This window comes from Hippoglossus hippoglossus, chromosome 24 (assembly GCF_009819705.1).
Source record: "Hippoglossus hippoglossus isolate fHipHip1 chromosome 24, fHipHip1.pri, whole genome shotgun sequence".
Taxonomy (NCBI): Eukaryota; Metazoa; Chordata; class Actinopteri; order Pleuronectiformes; family Pleuronectidae; genus Hippoglossus; species Hippoglossus hippoglossus.
The window spans coordinates 15,420,070-15,440,807 of NC_047174.1; the positions used below are offsets into that span (position 1 = coordinate 15,420,070).

Here is a 20,738-nt window from a genome sequence, read left to right on the forward strand (position 1 = left end):
GCTGTTTGTTTGTGGAGATAGGAATTTGAGCATCTCTTGGATGGGATAATCAGGCATGATGCACATAGCCTGTGAGTTTTCATGTCATGAAATCATTGTGTATGATGCATATTCCTCACACACATGACCACATATCAAAACTTCTGACACACACACCCGCACACAACAAACCGGCCTGTAAATCCCGCCACCCAGACTCTCTTAAAATGACGATGGGAATGTTTGTTGAGAATAATTACACTAAAGAAGAAATCACTTTGCTGCCAAAATATATCCCACTCTATGTTATGGAGATTTAGACAGAGAATTGGATTTCCCCAGCTGTGAAATCAGTTTTTGTAGTCCCGCTGGCCAACCGCATCATTATGCTATACCCCGCTGCAGGCTCCCATCACTGCACAAATGCAGCCTATGCCTTTTCCGCCTCCATGAGCTCCCTTTGCATTTACAACATCTAGCCTCATGCCATATGTTATTATCGACATCTCTGGTCGACTGAGAGGAGACTGTGAGCTCTGCTTGTCACTTCACTGCGTCTGCGTTAGCCCAAATGCGGAAAAAATGGCACCCTAAGCCCCCTCGTGAGAAGCACTTCAGTCGAAAGCATTGTGAGGGCGCAGAGATGCGTCATGTGTTTATGAAAATGAATCAGGCGCGCGTCTTGTGAATCTCCAAATGTCAAACATCACACTTCAGAAAGCCCTCTTCAATTTCTCTGAGTGGAATCAAAGTTGCTTGAGATGAGAGTGGGCCTCTCACCGCGAGGTTGTAGATGATTGTCAATGAAATGATAAAGTGAATATATTGAAAGGAGTATGTCCTTCTACCATTAAAATGCAACCTTTACAATACCCGAGCTGAGGCTGTCAGTTCTTCCCTTTAATGTGGATAGGCTCCAAAATGAAATGTTTGATGACGCTCGTTGCAGGAGCTCTGCGGCTGTGGCCTCGGTGCAACAACAATTCAAGAGAGCTCAGAGATTATAAACATTTCAGGCTTATCTCATGTCGAAAATGCTGGGCTGTGTGATTAGCCAGACGCACCTTCGACCTAGTTACAGTAATGTCAGTCCTCATACAATTATTAAAGCTGTTTTTCAGATGGGTGGATTGGAGTGTGGATACACCAGACGAGAAAAAAAAACAGGGTTAAGGCTTTAGGCTCATGGATTGGCTAAAATGGAATATAATACACTTAACTATGTTTTTATTAGTGTGTAATCAAATGTATCTATGAGTCACTGTTTTTCCATTACCTTTGAATGATCCTTTACAGGAGTCCCACGCATGCGTTGGAGGCTTCCACGGAGTCCGCCATGTTGCACTGCCGTGTTTCTACTCCCTTGTATATAATCAGTATAACAGTGGGTGCATTCATTTACAGCTGGAGAATCACACGTGGAGAACAATGGGTGTTGATTGAGAAGTATCTGAACTCATTTGATGAGGCTGTGTAGCTCAGCGACAACTACCCCAATAAAAGTTCTCATAATCGCAAATTGCTGCAGTGATGCTGCAAGCATCTGGAAATTTAGTAAGACTGACAGTCTGGTGATGAAAAGTGTTTTCTCCTCTTACACAGCACCGCAAAGGGAATACGTGTAAAAAAAAGAAGCTCATTTTTAGTGTCTGATTCGACATGAGCAAAGATTTCCTCTACAAAATATACACGACTCATTACAGCATTTCATGTTTTATTCAAGTGATTTTATTTTCTTTATGCATAAGAAATAAATTAAATTGTAAATTCATCACAGTGCCCCTTAGATGGTAGAAGAAGATGCCTTTTGATATCACTCTCTTCGTACTTAGTGTAACCTTGTGTTGCTGCAGCCTTAATGTCGAGCAAAGAAACCAGGCCACGCAGATAATCAGAGACATACACATGTAGATCAGTGTGTGAGGCTTTGTGAATCCGCCGCAGTGAAAGCCTTTCCTTTGTGTCGAGATGAAGTCGGCATCAGCTGCAGAGAAAGGCAGTGTTTTCAGTCGGTCCTGGGTTATGGCACGATGGTGTCACGATGGAATTGCTGGAACAGACGGGTGGCTTTGGGCTTCTCATCTCTCTCTTTCTCTCTGTGTTTCTGCCTCCCACATTCGCCGCTATCATAGTAACAAGCAATAACCCTCTTTCAGCAATAACCAAGACTTTTACGCCCGTAATGTGGCTTCAATAAATAATGTCATTTTCACCAAGGGGCTGTATTTTACAGCAGTTTAGTTCACAGCCTCCCCTCCTGCTCTGTTTTTGCCTCCTCATGCTGGAGTACAGTACATAATGTGCTGCATTACAGACGCCAGCACCATCGCACATTTACACATTAGATGTTCTGATGCAGAATGGAGCACAGCTCATCATGCTTAGTCATAGGACGCATTAGGAGGATGCTTTGGAAAATCAACTTTCACTGTGACGATTCGTAGAAATGAACATCAGCAAGTGGGGGTGTGCGGGTGTGCGTGTGTGCGTGTGTGCAAGCAGTATTGGTGGACAGCTTTCTCTGGGCCCTGTTGAAAGCAGCAGCACAAGCACGGGGGCGCGTTTCATTAGTCTGTCAAACTCAATGATATTTAGAGCCCCACACCCTCGGCCAGGACTGGAAAACTCAATCAGCACTCTGATTTCATAACCCTGCTTGGTGACAGGGCTTATTTTATCGCCCCGCTGATTCATTCTAATAAACGCCGGCTGCCCGGCGCACCCCTGCTGAAATACAACCTCCCCCCACCTTCTGTCCTCCATGGGTCGACCCGAAGAAAGGGGGAAAGGGGGGGGGGGGGGGGGGATAAATCAGAATAGTGGGAACTGGAGGGTGCAGATAATCCATCGCTGGTTCGGCTGTAGCTAGCAAGTCTGCCACCCCATCCCACCCTCCCTCCGCACCCTTTAGCACAAATCAGAAGCCGGGACGGTGTTGATCTGCGAGGGCTTGGTGGGGCCATTGATTGTGGACGACGGAGGAGGAAAGGGGCGATAAATTATCGGAGGCAGAGTGCGGAGGGTGAAGGAAAACAATTATCTGTGGAGGTGGAAAGCACATAAAGTGAAGAATGATAAACACTGTGAAATATGATTGACTCCAAGTGATATATGGAAGCCGAAGGACAGGCGGAGAGGTCTGTGTGCAGAGATATCCTTGACTGGAATGGCTGTGTACTGACTATACTGCCCAGGACCTAACCCCATTTTCCTGTGTGTGGATGTGTGTGTTTGTGTGTGTGTGGATGTGTCTCTTTCTCCGCAGACGACAGATGACATTGTTTCGTCAGCGGAGTGCTCCAGCGACGACGAGGACCTGGAGGAGTGTGACTCCGGACATGCAGGTGGGATGGGTGTGTCGAGTTGTGCTTGCTCTGAACCTGGTCTTTTTCTCCTTCTCTTTCTTTGATTTGCTACCGAGGAGAGTCTCCTCTTAGCATCATGTCCCATGGGAGCTTCAAGTGTAACTTTAAAAAAAAGCCCAAAAGTAATGAGTAATAAACACTAGTGCGAAGGGTTCTCACTGTAATTCTAAAGCTTAACGAACTATTTGGAGTGAGAATTGAGTGTCTATATGCTTAGCATGCCCGAAGTCACAACTTTAGCTGTAAATAAGTAAATGCATACATCTAATCGTCAGCCACTGTAAAAGCTTAAAACACCTTTCGTCTGTAAATCAAGTTACACTTAGCTATGGGGCCACTGGTTGCTGACATGACGCAGCATTGATACTAATTTTGTTCTCTCAGCATTCGGTGGAGAGCAAAACTTTACTCAACAAAGTACGAAATTAGTATCAATCCGCATGTCGCCCGCACTGATGCTTCAAAATGTATCTGCTCTGTACATGGTTGATTTCCTCTTGCTGTGCGTGTGTGTGCGTCTCTCTTGACAGAGGATACATTTTGAGATTCTTTCGAGAACAAAGATGCTTTCAGCATAGATACTGTGATATGTAGCAGACTAACTGCAACAGAGCCTCTTCCTTCCTTCTTCTTCTTCTCTTGTTTGTACCTCTGTTTCCTTCGTCGGAGGCTTGCCTTACCTGAAACATTCTAATAGAGAACAGATATCCTCGAATTTCTGTGCGCATCGTCTCTCTTCCCTCCTCCCTCTACACACAAACACACAGAAACACTCACACATACACACACATCACTTTGGGATTAAATCAAAGTGATAGGACATCCACTCGGTGGAGTTTGGAAATATAAACAGAGCTGTAAATTAAACCGCAGATTTAAAAAGGAGTGGATGTTTTGAGGCGACTTGGGTTTGGACGACTTGTGAACAAGCAGCTGTCAATCACCCCTCCAGCCAGGAGGAGTTGGCATGGATTCTAATGGAGTTAACCAGAAGCGAGTGCTCCGCTGAAACTGGTTCCGTATGTGAGAAGCGTCTCCCCTAAGGCGCTCTGGAAATCATTAACAGCTATTTGATTGCTCCGCTGTCCTTCAAAATGCCATCACAGCAGACTAATTGACGCTGCGTTAATCTGGCTAAATATGGCTCAGCGCTGGACCAAGCATATGTCCTCTTTTCACAGCTAAAAAGAAGTAAGAACAATGCGTTGCCCTTTCACTTTCACTTAGGTACGCGTGCTCGGGGAACATAACAGATAATCGAGCGCTTATTTATTTATCTCGGAAATGAGGTCTTTTCCGTGTAATTCAGTAGATACTCTGCTCGTAATTAAACAATTTTCCTCCAATCTGTGAAAGGAACTCATTTACTTTGAGTCCTTATCACACACTGTCATAGCGTTTGTTTCCTTGAAAATATGACCACTCAGTCGGGCCCTCGTGCTCACGGCTTTTTGATGTGAGGAGAAACCCATTTTCTCGGCGGCCTCGTCCCTGTATTTAGGTGCTTTATCTGTGAGCATGAGTTGCTTCTTTAAGTCAGAGATTACTGAAATTGAATGGACAAATTTATCACAGCTCGTGTGTTTTGTCTTTACGTGTCCCGACTGTTGAAAGCTCAAACCCAAGTGTTCTCAAAAGTGGAGCTGTAGTGCAAGAAGTTTGTTTTACCCAGAGAACATGGTACCCTCCCCTCATATAGTGGCAACATATGTAGTCATACACACTCATACATACTGTACATTTCACCATGTTGACACAGAAATTCATACCCTCATTCCTTGCCCCGCTTCCAGTTGTATGAACAGTTGCATGACATGGTGTTGATTTCATTTCTGTTGCATTTTGTTTTGTTTTGTTTTTTCTCCTGTGATGCACATGTGAACATCTCTCCTCTGTATCGATTTGATCCCAGCTGCTGGGTCGCTTACGATTTGGGCTTTTTATTTTGTTTTGCTTTACGTTTGGGGGCCGGGGCGGGTTGAGGGGTTTTGAGTGGGGGTGATTTTATTTTCCAGTTTTGTTGTGGTTGTTTTGTTTTTTTTGTCCTCCTCATCATCCGTCGTCCATCCTACAAGCAAGGATAGAGCCGCTCCTCCCGTTTTTTGCCTCATCTTGTGCCGCATGAACTTTTGGTGGTTGGAAAATTCAAAGTTCTCCTCCTCATCCAAGTTTGTGTTTATTTATATTCTTTTGTGCCACATGGCTTCTAAAGAAACATCCTCCCCCCCCATTTTCGATACAAGATAGGGAAATGAACGGCAACAAAATCTTTTCTTGCCATCACCCTTTTTTTGGCCTTGTGCAGGCAACCCCATTCTGTCTCAAGAAAGTTGTGTGTGAAAGAATGACCCCCTGTCTCCCCCTCCCGAGCGTTAAGCCCCTCCCCTCCTCCCTCCATCCCGACTCACCCACCTCCTTTCTTTTAGCCTTTCTGCATATACATGTCTGTTTGAATGCAGATGGCATAAAAAGACTTTTATTGCCACAAAGTATATCTGTTTTTCTATTCTATCTGTTGCTCCAAGTAGAAGGCATTTGTGGCATGCACACTGTACTGGACTGTACCGTAGCTATAGACTAACTAAGTGTCCTCTCCCCCCAACCCCCTGCTTCTGCATGGATATGATTGGCATCCATTTTGTGTGCTTCTTCTTCTCCACCCATAAGTGTCAGGCTAACCCCCAGCTGGCTTCTTCTACATGTCGGTGTGTGTCCGCGGCTACGGCGGCGGTGCAGGACCGCCACCGTAGCCGCGCGGCAGCTCCTCCTCTCTCAGAGGCGTCTTTGTGTTTGTGCCTGCTGTCTCTGTCTGTGCTCCGTCTGCGTCTGCCTGTCTTGTCCGCTGTACGTGGTCGTCTCGTGGTTGTGTTGTCTGTATGTTTAATAAAACTGTTAAACCTTACCTTCTCCCTTTATCCCATGTGAGTTCCACAAGAGAGCAAATAAACAGCGCGCAGTGACTCATGGTCCGATCCCCTGAATAAGAACGAACTGTACACAGAAACGCACCAGCGACTAAAACTACAACCTGGAAATGAGTGAGGAAACATTTAGAGATTTAGAGAGAACAGCAAATAGTCGATTTCTGATTTAATTTAACGGTGATTAACAGTGATGCAGCTTGTCATTACCATGTAATCAGAGACATTTTGCGATTGATTTGTAATTATGTTGCTGTAATTGATGCAAATGATTTTCATAAATCCACAAGTACAAATCTGAATGTTTGATTCGTACATACAGTTTCTACGAATTACTAAAATCCCCGTAAGACATCCACATTAGTTAGACCCAATGAAAATAATTAGTTTGAAGTTCATTTCAAGCACACGTACAAACGTAAAATAGGACGAACCAATGCTCAAAATGCACAGAGGCAGCGTGATAGAGCTTGGTCACAGCAGACATGTCGACCTGTAGACGCACAGACGTTATTAATAACATTATTGATGACTTTGTCCCACTTACTATTGTGGGGCCAGTAAATTGTGTCAGAGAGACGCTCTGCACAATCCCTAAGATTTAAAACACATAAATGGAATGGAGCCATTACTGTTATTACTCACACTTGGAAAGGGGCTCCATTACAAACTGCCGACGGTTGTTGTCATCGATAAAGGGAATAAACACTGACTGTAGGGACAACGTACATTTTGCTATTAGATAGAACATGTCAGACCACTTCCTGCATTGCTACTGAGCATAAACACACAGGTGGGATGTTTCAGTGGGTTTGCACAAACAACCAACTCTGTCATTGTTGTCGAGAAAACAAACCAAACAGGGTAAACTGTTGCACTTGTCATGGTCATAGATTGTTACATGATTGCATATGACCTGAACATCCTTTGATGATCTGAAACATATGTACAGGTGTCTCCTCATCTTATTGGCCTTGTTGGATAAAGATGAGAGTCAGAAGCTCAAATACATTTTAGACGAGGAGCAGGGATGTGATATTGTGGGACTTCTTCATTGAAGAGCCACGTGTAGGTTGGAGAATAAAGTTTTGGAATGGATCACTGAGTTTCCTTGTGGCTTTAGCGATGGCTTCCGTCAAGCCCCATTGGGCCAGCTGTCAGTTCAGCACAGGCCTCAGATCAGTTTAAAGGTTATTCAGCTGACACATGTCGACTGAATGCAGAGGTGCAGCCTAATGGCTGTACAGCAAATCGACCAGCTGACAGGGGCAAGTCGCCACGCCGGCCGGAGATGCCAATTTCATACGCCAGACTGGCCCCAGCCACATGATGACGGATTAAGAGCTATCTGCCATGCGCTGTGGCTTCAGGACACCCCGGAAGAGGGCTCTTCTTCCAGCCAGAGGTGGTTTATGTGTCCTCACAGGAAAGACCTCTTTGCTCCCTGGAGTTGAAAATGGCACAGGATGCTGCCCATCAGTGAGAAATTCTCCTCTGTTGGCAGTTGTGTGCTCAGGCAAGATAAGATAATTTAATGGCAGGGTGAAGTGCTCGGCTTTTTAAGGTGCATGTTTCCAGAATGCTCAGCCTTTGCAGAGCGCACCAATATAATCCCTGGCATGTCCCTTCAACTGTGTCCACAGTGAGAATCTGCGTGTTGTTGGCTCTCTGGTAATCAGCTCCCTACCTGTACTGGGTAGAGGTGAATGAATCTGCTACAGCAGGTCTCCTGGCACAATACAAGCAGCTACAATAGGATTTCAGGGCCTCAAACCACTGACTCACCCGCAATTTGCAGCGTTGAAATCTCATTGACTCACTTCATCCGCGGCTGGTGCTGGTGCACAGGCTTTCCGCTTTTGTGGTGTAGCGCCGTCAAATCCCTGACACACCGTCGGGATTCATCTCCATTCGGAAGCCTCAGCAAACGCTGGATGGACACGGGGATCAGGCCAGGAGAGGGAAGAGAGAAAAGACAGAGGGAGAGGAGGAAAAAGTGAAGAGAAAGTGCTGTTCTGAGACTTCTGCATTCGTAGCCTCTAAGTTGCTGAGGTATTTGACCAATCAGCCATTTAGTAGAAACTGTATTTTCTTCAATTCCACTTCGAAAGCCAACATGGACATGAAGCAGATAATGTCTTTCTTACATCATGGGATGTAAAAGAGTATTGGCTGTAAAATTCAGTTTCTTTCATACTCTCGGTTTTCTAGATGAGTTTTGCTTATTGAAGCAAAGACTAGAAGGCACAAAAAAAACACTCTTGCCTAAAAACGAAAGCAAAGGGTGTAACTGGCTGTAGGTCTAGCAGAGTGGAGGATTATTTGACAGGGAGGCAGCGGCTTAGAATAAAATCCCTTTCCATCTCGACAATGTTGGAAAAACAAATGCAATCTGGTTAAGCAAACCCATTAGAAACCGCAGTGTTTGTCTGCTTCAGAAATGCAGGAAGATGTGCAATGCTTGTGCAAGAGCTTACGTAGGATTAAAGTGTTTACCAAAACATCAAGGTCCTCTGCACTGACTTTAATGGAGACCCTTAACTGCAGTGGCTTGCCTCACAACCAAGTGTTTTGTTGATACAGCGCAAAGCTAACAGTCGCCGAAAGCTGTTAGCCCGAGAATGGAGTGAAAGGTTGCAAACCAGGCCGAGACAACAAGGGCAGAGTTGGATAAATAACGCCTCGGTGAAATCGCTTATGCTGTGCTGCCTTTGTGTGTTTAACAAGGCAAGGAGTTCTGTAGTTGGAATGCTATCAGAGCCGTGCAACACGAGCATTAGATGTTAGTCATAGCGAAGATGAAACACCAGGTTCGTACGGTGGAAAGGAGCTCTGTTATCACGTCAGACATTACACTGATCTCCGGAGCGTGGTTGGACGGTCGGGGAAACTCACATTAAAGACGTCAGTTGATAATACACAGCCTGACACATGCCATATTTCCAATAAGGCTTGACTCATGGGCCCAGTTTTTGCCAAATGAACGAGGTTTTCCGTAAACCAGCCTGTAGAGGAGGAACCGAACACCTGACGCCCGAAGACAAATGTGCCTCTCACATCTCCTTAAACTCACCAGAGGCACAAATAAAAGCCCGCCCCCCTGTGCCCTCTTGTGGAACTCGCTCCCAGCAGTGTTAATCTGTCAAACAAAGGCTGTTGGTTATGCGCAGAACACAGAGCATCTAAACATTCCGTAAAAAGAGGCTCATTAATTATCACTTTACTCCCCCTCTTGATTAAGTAGCGAATGTGGTGGGGCTAAATACCATTTAATATTGGTTGTATATCACCCATGGTGCACCTTGTCCCCCCTGTTAACTGCTGATGAATGGTTTCTTTGCCTGAGATAATATCCCACAGCCCTTTGATGGCAGTGACCTTACACTGACCTTTGACCCCTTCTAAAGCCCCCTCCCCTCTGACCCCTGGCTTGCTGTATTGTTACTGTATATTACTCTCCCTAAATGCAACTTACTTAAGCATGCATTACCCAACTTCTTAAAGTGAAACTAAAATCCAAAATAAAACCTTGTCTGATTTACCTCTCTCTCTCTGACGTACATCCAGATTGCACGCCCTGTCCCGTGTTTTGAAAATACTAACAAGAGAAATGTATTGAAGTAACTAATAATAAGCAGTTTATTATTAGTTACGTGAAGGTGGTGACACTTTGCCTTTAAACTGTCCCCCCTCTCTTTGTCTGCCTCAGTGTGTGCTTTCTGGTTGTTCATCTTTGATAGTGTGAGAAATTTAATGCCTTTCTTTCTTTCTTGCTTGCTAGTCTGTTTTTAGTTTCTTTTGTCTCGTTTGTACATATATGTTAATACACATATATGTTTAATTCTATGTTTCTTTTCTGAAAATGTTCAAATTTTAATCTGCTAATTTGCTAAGAATCACTATTTTTCCAATGTTTTGATGATTTTCATTTTTCCCCTAATTAGAATGAAGCTTCCTCTTTTCTCTATGAACTAATTGCTCTTAATAACAACGACAGACGGTTTTGGAGATTGGCTTTCAGAACGACGCGGCTGCATTGGAAGCTTCAAATTCAAGTCCTCATAGAGAAAAGAGAGAAGCTGCCTTCAAAGTGGAAAAACTGTTTCTATGCTGATCTCTAATATCCTCCTGTTATTGAATAGCTATACCTCTGATTGAATTTGGATTTAGTCAATGAATGAGTCGATTAATTTTTGTGCATGGCAAAGAAGTTGCAGCTTAGGGTCTGTAAAACTGTCATTGTTGAGAGTGCTGTTCTCTTTTGTAGATGGGCATGTATATGCTCATTGTTTGTATATCCCCATCCCTTCCTTACAGCCAAAAGCTCTAATGCCGCCCGACCGCTTCGTGCCGCCTTTACATGGACATGGCAACTGATGTACACGTTCACCCCCATCTATGTCATTTCCTTCCTAGTATGTTCATAGGTCCCACCCCGTTTCACACTCCCTGCTCCCGATCCCTTTACGTAGAGATTCTAAGATATGTACAGTCATCCGTTTGTCCATTACCGATGAACGTGTTAAAGTCGACAGAGATAAAAGAAAAAGAAAAAAAAGTAATCTGATCAGGCTGTAGATATTTATGGAGAGAATTATCTATCGAAGCAAGAATTATAGATATACAGTTTTCTTTTTTATACAAAGCTAAATGATTATCTAAAGAACAAAAAAGAGATATCCTGAACGGAATGGTGAGGATTATTTTTCATGTCATGATGTGTGGATGTATGTGTTGTTGCCTCCCTGTACCATCCTGTCTCAAAAGAGAAATATATACTACTTAATCAGAAACTGTTAAAGACGAAACTAACCTAACTTGTCCAAAGGCATTCTTACACAACTTTCTTTTGTAAAATTTTTTTCTTCCTGCCAAAATCATGCGGGCAATTTGTTGATGTAAGTTGACAAAACTGATGGTATGCTTTCTTCCTTTTGAAAACTGTCCTTTTTTTTCGTAGGCTTTTATGATTTTCCGAGCTGACTTTGATTTTACCTGTTTTTTCTACTTACTTATTACTAATCCCTTTCTGGATAGCTCTATCTGTGGCTTTACTTTGTGAATGTTTTTACGATGTTTGCTCTAACTCTGAACTTTTGCAATGCCTTAATTATGATTTTCGGTTCCCTTCGTTTTTTCTGTTGTGTTCTTTTTGTCTTTACTGTTCGAAAAAGGTTTGCATCTCTTTATAGTGCCCTGTTTGTGAGCCTCTGCGATGTACAAACAAGCCACTTTGGCAAGAGGAGACGCAGCTTCAGTCGACATCTGAATGTTTCAAAATGTTTGTGGTGCTCCAGCAACAGTTTTAGCCAGAAAATCATGAGCTGCTATCAAGTGTTCCAATATGGATTCCTCATTAATGGTTCATTGTAGAAATACGTCGTTCGTTAGACTCTCTGATGAACAATATTGTAATTTCAACATCTTACAAATGAGATTCTACCATCAAACAAATCCGCAAACATTCAGGTGTCACTGAACTGCCCAGTGACTTTGTGCCATTGTGGTAACTGTAGGGGTCAAAAGGCACGAGGCTAGGGCAAGTAGGGGAGCCTACTGGTTAGTGGTGACTTTTTAATGGTGGAGTTTTAGATCAGGGGCCCTCAGTTAGATAAAGATTTATTCACACTAAACGCAAGATTGTTTCATGCAATATGTTTACATGCAAAGTCAATGGACATATGCGAATAGACACAAATGGACGCAGTGTTCATGTCACTTGCGCTGGACGACGCACTCGCTTCACTCGCTTGAGTTGCAATATTTGAACTTCGTGATGTGATGTCAGAAAAGCTTTGAGAATCAAGCTCGCGGGAAACGAGCCCTGGCAACGATCTAAGCTAAAATGGCCACTGGTCAGCCTCAGGTAGCGCTGGAAATGACAAGACCGCTCCCGCTGTGTGCAGTTCTAAATGGTCATGTGGACCCACACATGATGGTGCAGGCTTCTCCTGCGTTTCCACAACAGGTTCAACGCAGCAACTGTAGTCACTTCAGCCAGCGCTCGTCCTCTCCTCTTTTTCTGGAAGAGAGAGGGGGAATATCCACAGGTTGTGCACACTCCTGATCCTGATCCTGCAGCCAAACGCCGGCTAATAACGCAATGTGAAAACCCACTTAACGTTTGGTGTGAGCGCAGCATTAAAGTACCAGTCAGGTTTTTGTAGAGGCTCAAAGTCATGTTTTTTTGGACTCTGGAGCAGCTCCAGTAGTTTACTATCGTTCCTCAGCTTTATGATGCAGGAGCTGTCGGTGTTTGTTCCCTGATGTAGGTCAGTGGGGTTAAAAAGCGCCTCTCTGAACAGCTTTATGAAAACACCTTACAAACACTTTCTCATTTCAGACTTAGTTAACTTCCTTTCAGGCCCACTGGCTTGCACTTGAATTGCAAACAAATGCTAATAGCCTCTGCTTCTGTTTGTCCACAGAGCACATCTTTTGGTGTTTGGCTGGAGTGAAAAAGGGATTTACACCTAAAGACACGAGAAACAAGCCTCTTAAAAGCCTTAACATAAGTTAACGTGGAGGAATATGTAGCCGTTGGCAGATGGAACTAAATATAAAACTTTGGGACATACACACTTTTTGATGAGCAACGACATGCAGCTCATAGAACAAGTTGATAGTGCAGATGTAGCCCTGTTATGTGAGCAGATGTAGGATACGTGTGAGGAGTCAGTTTATTGTGGCTCACCCTTGTGCATCCCTCAAAGCCTTTTGATGCAATGTATTCTTTTTTTTATGGCTGTTGTTTTCTTTCAGTTTGGGTCTTGTTTGGTTCTGAGTTTCATTGTTTTTGCACTGGTACAATATTTTCTGTTCTTTACTTTCTTTGTTTATCTTCAGTTTCGTTTTTTCTTCCCTTTGTTGAGCTTTGCTTTTTTACGTTCTTTGGTTACCGGTTCTTTTGGTGTTTGCTTCTTGCTTAGTCGAGAAAAGTTGTTTCCACCTTCTGACTTGTGTCTGTTTCTCTGTTCTCGCTTTCCAGGAGGGGAGCTAGTCATCCCCGTGCTAGTCGAGGACCCCATAGACATCCCTTCTGTATCCACCCGTTCTCCTTTCATCCCCCTTCCCCCAACCCTCCACCCCGTCCTCACCATTATTGAGACCACCAAAGAATCCTTGGCCATGGCCACTGAGGCGGGGGTACCTTGCTTGTCGGACCGAGGCAGCGATGATTGTGATGATGGTGATGATGGTGATGATGATGATGATGATGATGATGATGATGGAATGGTGATTTCGGGGTTTGGCTCTGGCGAAGCTTTCGACTCTAGCCTGCCCCCGACTGACGATGAAGATTTTTACACCACCTTCTCCCTGGTAACAGATAAGATCTTGACCACATCGGCCTATGAAGGTGGCTACAAAGCCCTCGCACCCAAGTGGGAGGCCAAGGACTTGAGGCCTAGCAAAGCCTCTGAGGCAGGTAGGACTATACCCACCTCGCCTCTACCCGACCTCCGGGGCACACCACCGGCGGCGGTCCCCTCGGACACGCCACCCAAGCTGCCTGCTGGGAAAATGAACAACCGTGAGGTAAAACCCCCGCAGCCGGACATAGTCCTGCTGCCCCTGCCCACATCCTTTGATGGGGACGGCACCAAGCCACGGGGGCCCTTCATCACCTCGCCCATGCTGCGCACAGTGCCCGCAGCCTTGCCCACAGTGCCCGGCGTGGTGCGGCGGGTGCCCCCGGGGGCATCCGAGGTGATCCGAGAATCCAGCAGTACCACAGGCATGGTGGTGGGCATTGTCTCAGCCGCTGCCCTCTGCATCCTCATCCTCCTCTACGCCATGTACAAGTACAGGAACAGGGACGAGGGTTCCTACCAGGTGGACGAGACGCGCAACTACATCAGCAACTCGGCGCAAACCAATGGCGCTGTGGTGAAGGATAAAACACCCAGCGCCAGCGCCAAAGGCAGCGCCGGTAGCAAGAGACCGAAAGACAAGGACAAGGAATATTATGTATAGAAATCAAGTCATTTCCCAACACATGAAAATAACTGTTTGGAACAAAGTTATAAACATTTTGACAGTACCATATTGGCAACTGTGATTTAAAAAGGATAAAAATCTCCTGAGAACTCAAGACTTGCTGAGTCACTGAAACATTTACTAAAGAACTTTGGCTTCTGGAAGCACACTTACTATTGTAAGCATTACGGAGAGACAATGCAGTACAACTTCACCGGGATTCAACACAGACCTTTCAAAGGAGTCCCTGCTGCAGACATTTGGCAGTGTGAATAATTATCACTCTTTAACATCCACACGACCCCAAGTGACTGTCAAAGAGGTGTGTGACCCTTGGAGATCTGACAACCTTGTCCATTGTAACCCTGTAAAATACGATCACTGTCATTTCAGCCATTCTGAGCATGCATGTGAGGTGTATGTGACGTGGTGCTGGCATCTGTGTAAGTGAGGGACCTCAAGAAACAATGATTGTCGGGAAAGTTGGAAGTCAAAACGTGATTTCACATTACAAATGGTTTCATTAAATGTAGCTGTCATGGATGCGATATGAGGTAAAGTATATGTACTTAAAGCTGTCTTTTTATTTCTTTGTGTTTCTTTGGTTTGTTTTTTATTTATTTGTTTGTAATTTATTTAGCGATTGGGTTTGGGTCTGTATTTGTGTGGGAGGATGACGTGCAGTCAGGGCTGACTAGGCAGTGCTCAGTGACCGCTCAGCAGGATGTGATACAGTCATGTATCTCAATATTTCCCTCTCCCTCCCTCACGTCTCGGCTAAGGATTGGACTGCTGTGCGTGGCATCCAAATACAAGATGGTGTTCAAGCGTGCGAAAGTGGAACCGCCAGGCAAATTGCACATTGTTACTTCTCTGAATTTTAAATCTCTGATAGGTTTTTCCCTTTTTTTCTTTCTTTTCATTTGTTTGGGTCCAGTTTTCTGACAAATTTGCGTTATCACAATTTGTCTGGCCGAGATTTACTTTTTACAATCTTACAAAAGAGAAACGTCCAGGCTAAAGACTCCAGTGTGAACAAGCGTGATTCTATGTGTTGTCACAGACGACTGTGTCAAAAACAGCAAATATGTTTACATATTTTATTACATCATAGCCGTTGTGCTTTGCAGGTCAATATTGTACAGAAAATCCAAGATTCTGTTCAGTTTTTTTAAACCCACTTCTTGTACAGACAGACCATTTGATTTTTCTGCTGTAGCAACATGACAAAAAATGATTTTTATTCTTTCACCAGGAACACCTGGGGATAAAAAAAAAAGATGTGCACAGGAACATTTGTTTAGGCCAGAGCAAATGTTGTTAGATTAGACGTCTCGTCTCTGGATGGTGTTTCTCTTCAGTCGCATGAATATTTGACCATCAAGTCGAACAGAAAACACCTCCCTCAGATCTTGTATTAGGGACTCCTCTTTATTCTCTAATTAATTTCATCATGTGATTTATTTTTTTATTGGAAATTTAAAAACATCAGAACAAGAAAATAAAGACAGATAATGATGGATTTGGATCTGTTGCTAGCACCTTACTGACTTAACAGGTGTTTATTTTTGTTTCTATTCTTCCTTTTTTTAAACTGTGTCAATGTTCTCGTCTGCTCAACTTGTCTTTTTGCATTTTTTTTTTTTTGCTGTTATTACGTAGCTTAATTTTATGTCTCATTTTTATGACATTACCCTCTGGCAATATGTTGTTGTTTTTTTTCAAAATTCATTATTTACTGCTGAAGTTATTTGTTCTCATTTATCTTCAAGCAAAATCAGTCAGTGTTCACTTTGAGTTTTTGTGTTGGTACTTGACATTTTGACCAGTTATTTATTATTGTCTTATGCTCCTTTGACTCCAAACGATTCCCCGAAATAAAAAAAATGTTGTTCCCAAAAAACTTTTTGGATGTTGGAGTGCGGCTGGCTGTCACTCATCTATTGTTGTGGTGTGATCAGGTGGCGAAGCTGCGAGGAGACGGAGGTAGATACCATCTACGATGAAGATTATTCACTGAAACCACAATTTTTCATCCATTCGCGATCACTTCAGTGATTTCCTTTTATACCAAAACGGGGTATCATTTCTATTCAAATGAAGTCCGGAGCCGAGTAGCTCCACGCTATCATTTAACCATAGATGATTATGCAAATTCATTCACTGATCATTGATGCAACAAGAGAGAAGAAAACGAGGGGAGAAAACGGTTATCGGGGGGGTCCAGAGTCTTCACCACAGCGGCGGAATAGCTTTAGGTTTCTTTAGAGCCAGGTCTTTGTGAGCGTGCACAGTTAAATGAGATTCTCCTCAACCATATGGGTGGGTTATGAGCAGCTCAATGGCAGCAGCACCTGCTCTCCAAGCTCATTTTTACACTGTCCATATTTCGTGCAAATGGGCCTTCACAGAGCTGGTCATTAACTTGCAATAGCCCATTGATGTAAGATATCAGAGTAGCATGTGTGAGTATATCCAGCGCGCACAATGACTACATATTAACTCATTCATTCATCCTGCCACAGGCAATGGGTACACGGAGGCCAGCAGGGATTCGTTCCACTCAGGGACTGTTTTCTACATTCTCAGACAGACCCACATATCAAGATTTGTTTTTTTCTTCACTCCGAAAAAATGTGCGGAAATTTGTTCTGCATGCCAACAAAATACAAAGTTAATGTGCGAGAAAACAACATTCATTTTCGCAATGACACTTCATCTTACCGCCGCAGTGCCCTGCAAAGGGAGAGAGATGAACTTCAAGAGCACTGGAATTCAGCAAAAAGGGTTTGAAGTGGCTTTAGTTGATATTTGTAGAATAACAATGGTTCACATCATGACCTATGTGGAAAGGGTCTCTCGTCTGATGACCCACAGAGTACATCACCCAGCCTGGTACTTCTCAGTGTGGTGGTGGACTTTCAGCTCACTGCTTTGCACTGATCTTGCTCCCATCGCAGTAAAAAATAAAAGTAAAGTGTTATTTGCTAAACCTGCACCAATCTGAAGCCACAATATCCAGGATACCAACACTGTGATGCACTTTAACAATTGACCAATCAGGAGTCGGTCTCAGTTGTCAATCATGACATTTCATCTCGTTTTGATAGCATCAGATAACTAATTAAAATCCAACACTTGGACATAAATCAGTGAGATAAGAACCACCTTAAAATGACAGAAACCATCTTTGAGAAATATGTATTTAACGTGTACTTTTTCATGTGATTCATGCCCCATAATATGTAAGAGGCGGGATTTATGACCTTTACTGGAGCCAGCCACCAGGTGGCGATCAAAATGTTTTAGCTTCACTTTTGGGGCGCCGACATGTCGTCCATCTTTACAAACAGATGGAGCTACGAAGAATATCACCCGAATATTCTCCTCAGCGATGCAGCGTGACAGTGCATCTGTCAGCTCACTGTGGTGCATGGACATCGCTCTCGTCACAGTTAAAACTCTAGTGTTTGCTTTACCTGCAGCTTGGTACATTTAGTCATTTGGCATTTTAACTCAACGCAGTAGTCCATGTTTTGATAACAGCTTGTTTATGCTGCCCTCCAGTGGCCAAAATGTTAATTAACAGAGGTTTATATCGTTTCCAGGCTTGAAGGCAAACTACGAAGTCACAAAGCCTCCATTTCATTCCTTTTATACCCCCAAATAATCATAACTATAGGACCTACATAATATATAGAATAAAGACTGATGTAAAATAACATGGCAGTCTGCCATTATGAAATCTACAAATTGTGTTCCGTTAGCTTGTGTTTTATTGTATTTGAGAAATTCTGCTTTATTTTTCCACATAGGAATTAATTTCTATTTCAGTTTTTTATTATTAAAACAAATTGTCCTCAATATTTAAGTCTATAAATACTTGATTTACTGAGGATAACACATGCTCTAAAATTATCTTAGCTACAGCAAATTCATGATTTGCTTTGCTTGATATTTTCTTTTCCAAAATGATTTGGTTTAGATAAAGGTACAACATTTACAGGAAACAGTTTGGGGGGGATTTAAGAAAGTAAAGTTAGTTGTAGCTTTGCATAACAGTGGCTAGCTTTCACTGGTTGTAACACTCTCCCCATGCTGGCAGATTGGTTTGATGTTCAACTCTTATTTGCTCTCACAGCAAATTTAAACAGTTGTTTTCAGAGGTCAGCGCACCGGAACTTAACACAACACAAGCAAACTCCATACATTTGACAATACATGCACTGCAAATACACACAACACAATCGAATGGACAATGCATATGCATAGTCAAAGTGATGTTAATGTTCTTGTGTTTTGTGTATTTGTTGCAGTGTGTTGAGCTCTCGTTCACGTGAGAGCTTCTCATTTTAAATGTTTCTATAGAGAACGTGAAGTTGTTTGCTGTCTCTGATTAGTTCCTTCCTAAACAAACTGCCCTGTTTGAAATCACTCAACATTTATTTGTTCTTTTGTAAACTGAGCCAGACGCTGAGCACCAGGTCACAACTTCTCTACCTTCATGTGTCGACTGTCAGAGCCGATTCAGGATCAGGAGCATCTGTCAGAGACACTGGAGCATGGATATGAATCACAGTCTGACTGGGAACTGGTACACAGAGAAAGCTGGTTGGACGGCAGATAAAAAAAAAATCCAGACAAATGACTGTCTTCTGTGCATTTTTATGAGAATCTGGTAAAAGGTAAATGGCTCTATCCACGGTGCAGAGGGCAGAGATTTAAATAAAAGGCAAATGTTATGAGGCACTTAGCGAGACAATCACATCAAGAGAAGAGAAAAACAAACACAAACACAGAGGAAAGTAATTGCAGCATAAAGCACCACAGAAAAAGAGAGAATATAAGAAGCATTATTGTCGAGCCAAATATTTCTCCAAACAGCAAAGAAATATTTGTTTTCAACTAATAATATAATCATAATGAATCCAGGTCAGTGAATAGGAGCCCGTTAATGCAGAAAAAGCTTCCTGGCACAAACCCTGGAACAGTGAGGTATTGCTGCATTCAAAGCTATTAGTCACTTTCAAATTTACACCAGCAGGGTGCCAGCGGAGGAAACATATCCATTTGATATTCACAACCCATTTGCTTACACAGTTGTTGGCTGACAAAGTTTATTGATTGGATTTTATGTGTAGCAACCACTTTTCCTTTTAGTCAAATTAGCAGAACTCGATTACATCAATCCCGCCGATGTCGGCCGGATAATTCATATCTTAATTGACAGAAAAACAATTTACATTTGCTAATGGCTTCTCCAAATGGATTTCTGTGTGCGTTTGACTGCATTAGCTCTGCCTTCGCCCCGTGTACGGCCCCTGAAACGCCAACGAGGGAGCAGCCCGGCTCCCCTACATGCATTTAACGGCTGACAGTTGACCTGTCATGAAATTTTACTTCAACTAATGAACTGGTTAATTCCACTTAAACGCATTTACGGCTTTTTTTTTTCTTTTTTTTTCCTTTCAGATAAACAGTGGCAATGCAGTGCATCAGCTCTGTCACTGAGGTTTTTCTGCTGTCCTCGTGCAGGATGCTGTAAACCACTGTGTGCAGCTGCAGCATGTTGTGGCTCCTGTAGACAACCTGCCTCTCCCTCTGTAAAGATTCAGGAGAGATGCTATATCCTCCACGGACACAGGCGAAGCAGCTGTGGAGGCGATGGTGATCAGCCCTGACAGGGAAAATATGAGCCCGCTGACCTTACCTCCACTATTATGAAGGACACACACACGCAAACCTAAAAAACAAGCGCGTGTGTGTGTGTATCTGTGTGTGTAGGCGTGTGTATGCACTGGGCATGCTGAAGCCACATCAACGTTCACAGGGGGAACAAAAGGCTCGGTGCTTGTGTGGGTTAAGCTTTCATAGTCGTCTCAGTGGGCGCACACAGTGACACACTAATAGCAGGTGCAGTGCATATATGTGCACTTAATTCACTTTGTGTCGCCGTGCATGAGGAGCACACCTCCCCTCTCTCCTCTGCTCCATCACTCAGCAGCCAGAGCTTTCAGTTAGCTCCTCAGCTCTAATTAACTGCCAAAATATGAATGTGCTAATCTGGGCTCTAAATCTTCAGTTCCACTGACAAAAGCTTTTACAGGCTGTCACGGCTGCATGATGAACAGCAGGACTGCTCGCCTAGAGGACATAGTGCCATCTAGGGACCAGGTCTGGCAGCTCAACAGGCTTTCACACAGCCAAAGTACTGGGCAGTGAGTGTCGTGTTTTTGTAGAGAACCTCCACCTGCACTAAAATCGACTGGTATTTTGAGCAATTTAAGATGCTACTTGATGTTTTTAATGGTGTTTTCTGCAGAGTGGCAGTGTGACCCAATCTTTGACATAGTTTTATCAATGGAGTGCAACAGCAAGAAAAGGAAAGCAGGTTTGTTTGTTCGGATGAGACTGAGCTGCACACAAACACTGCTCCACTGTTGCTCTGCAGTCGAGAGCGTCAACAAGGCTGCGAGGATCAAGACGGTGCGAG

General features: G+C 43.5%; 1 protein-coding gene across 20 annotated transcripts in view; it reads left to right on the forward strand.

Moving 5' to 3' along the window:
* The window catches only part of nrxn3b (neurexin 3b), a 277,893-nt gene extending 261,745 nt beyond the window's left edge, over positions 1 to 16,148 (forward strand). For 14 of the 20 annotated variants that reach the window (XM_034579318.1, XM_034579329.1, XM_034579326.1 and 11 more), the window contains 2 exons: positions 3,245 to 3,323; positions 13,254 to 16,148. In XM_034579318.1, the coding sequence (XP_034435209.1) occupies positions 3,245 to 3,323; positions 13,254 to 14,242 (1,068 nt within the window). In that variant the 3' untranslated portion in view covers positions 14,243 to 16,148. Of the gene's footprint in view, positions 1 to 3,244; positions 3,324 to 10,582; positions 10,815 to 13,253 lie in introns of those variants that run through there. The other 6 variants (XM_034579332.1, XM_034579338.1, XM_034579339.1 and 3 more) reach the window with 2 other exon arrangements.
* Positions 16,149 to 20,738: the final 4,590 nt, after the last annotated feature.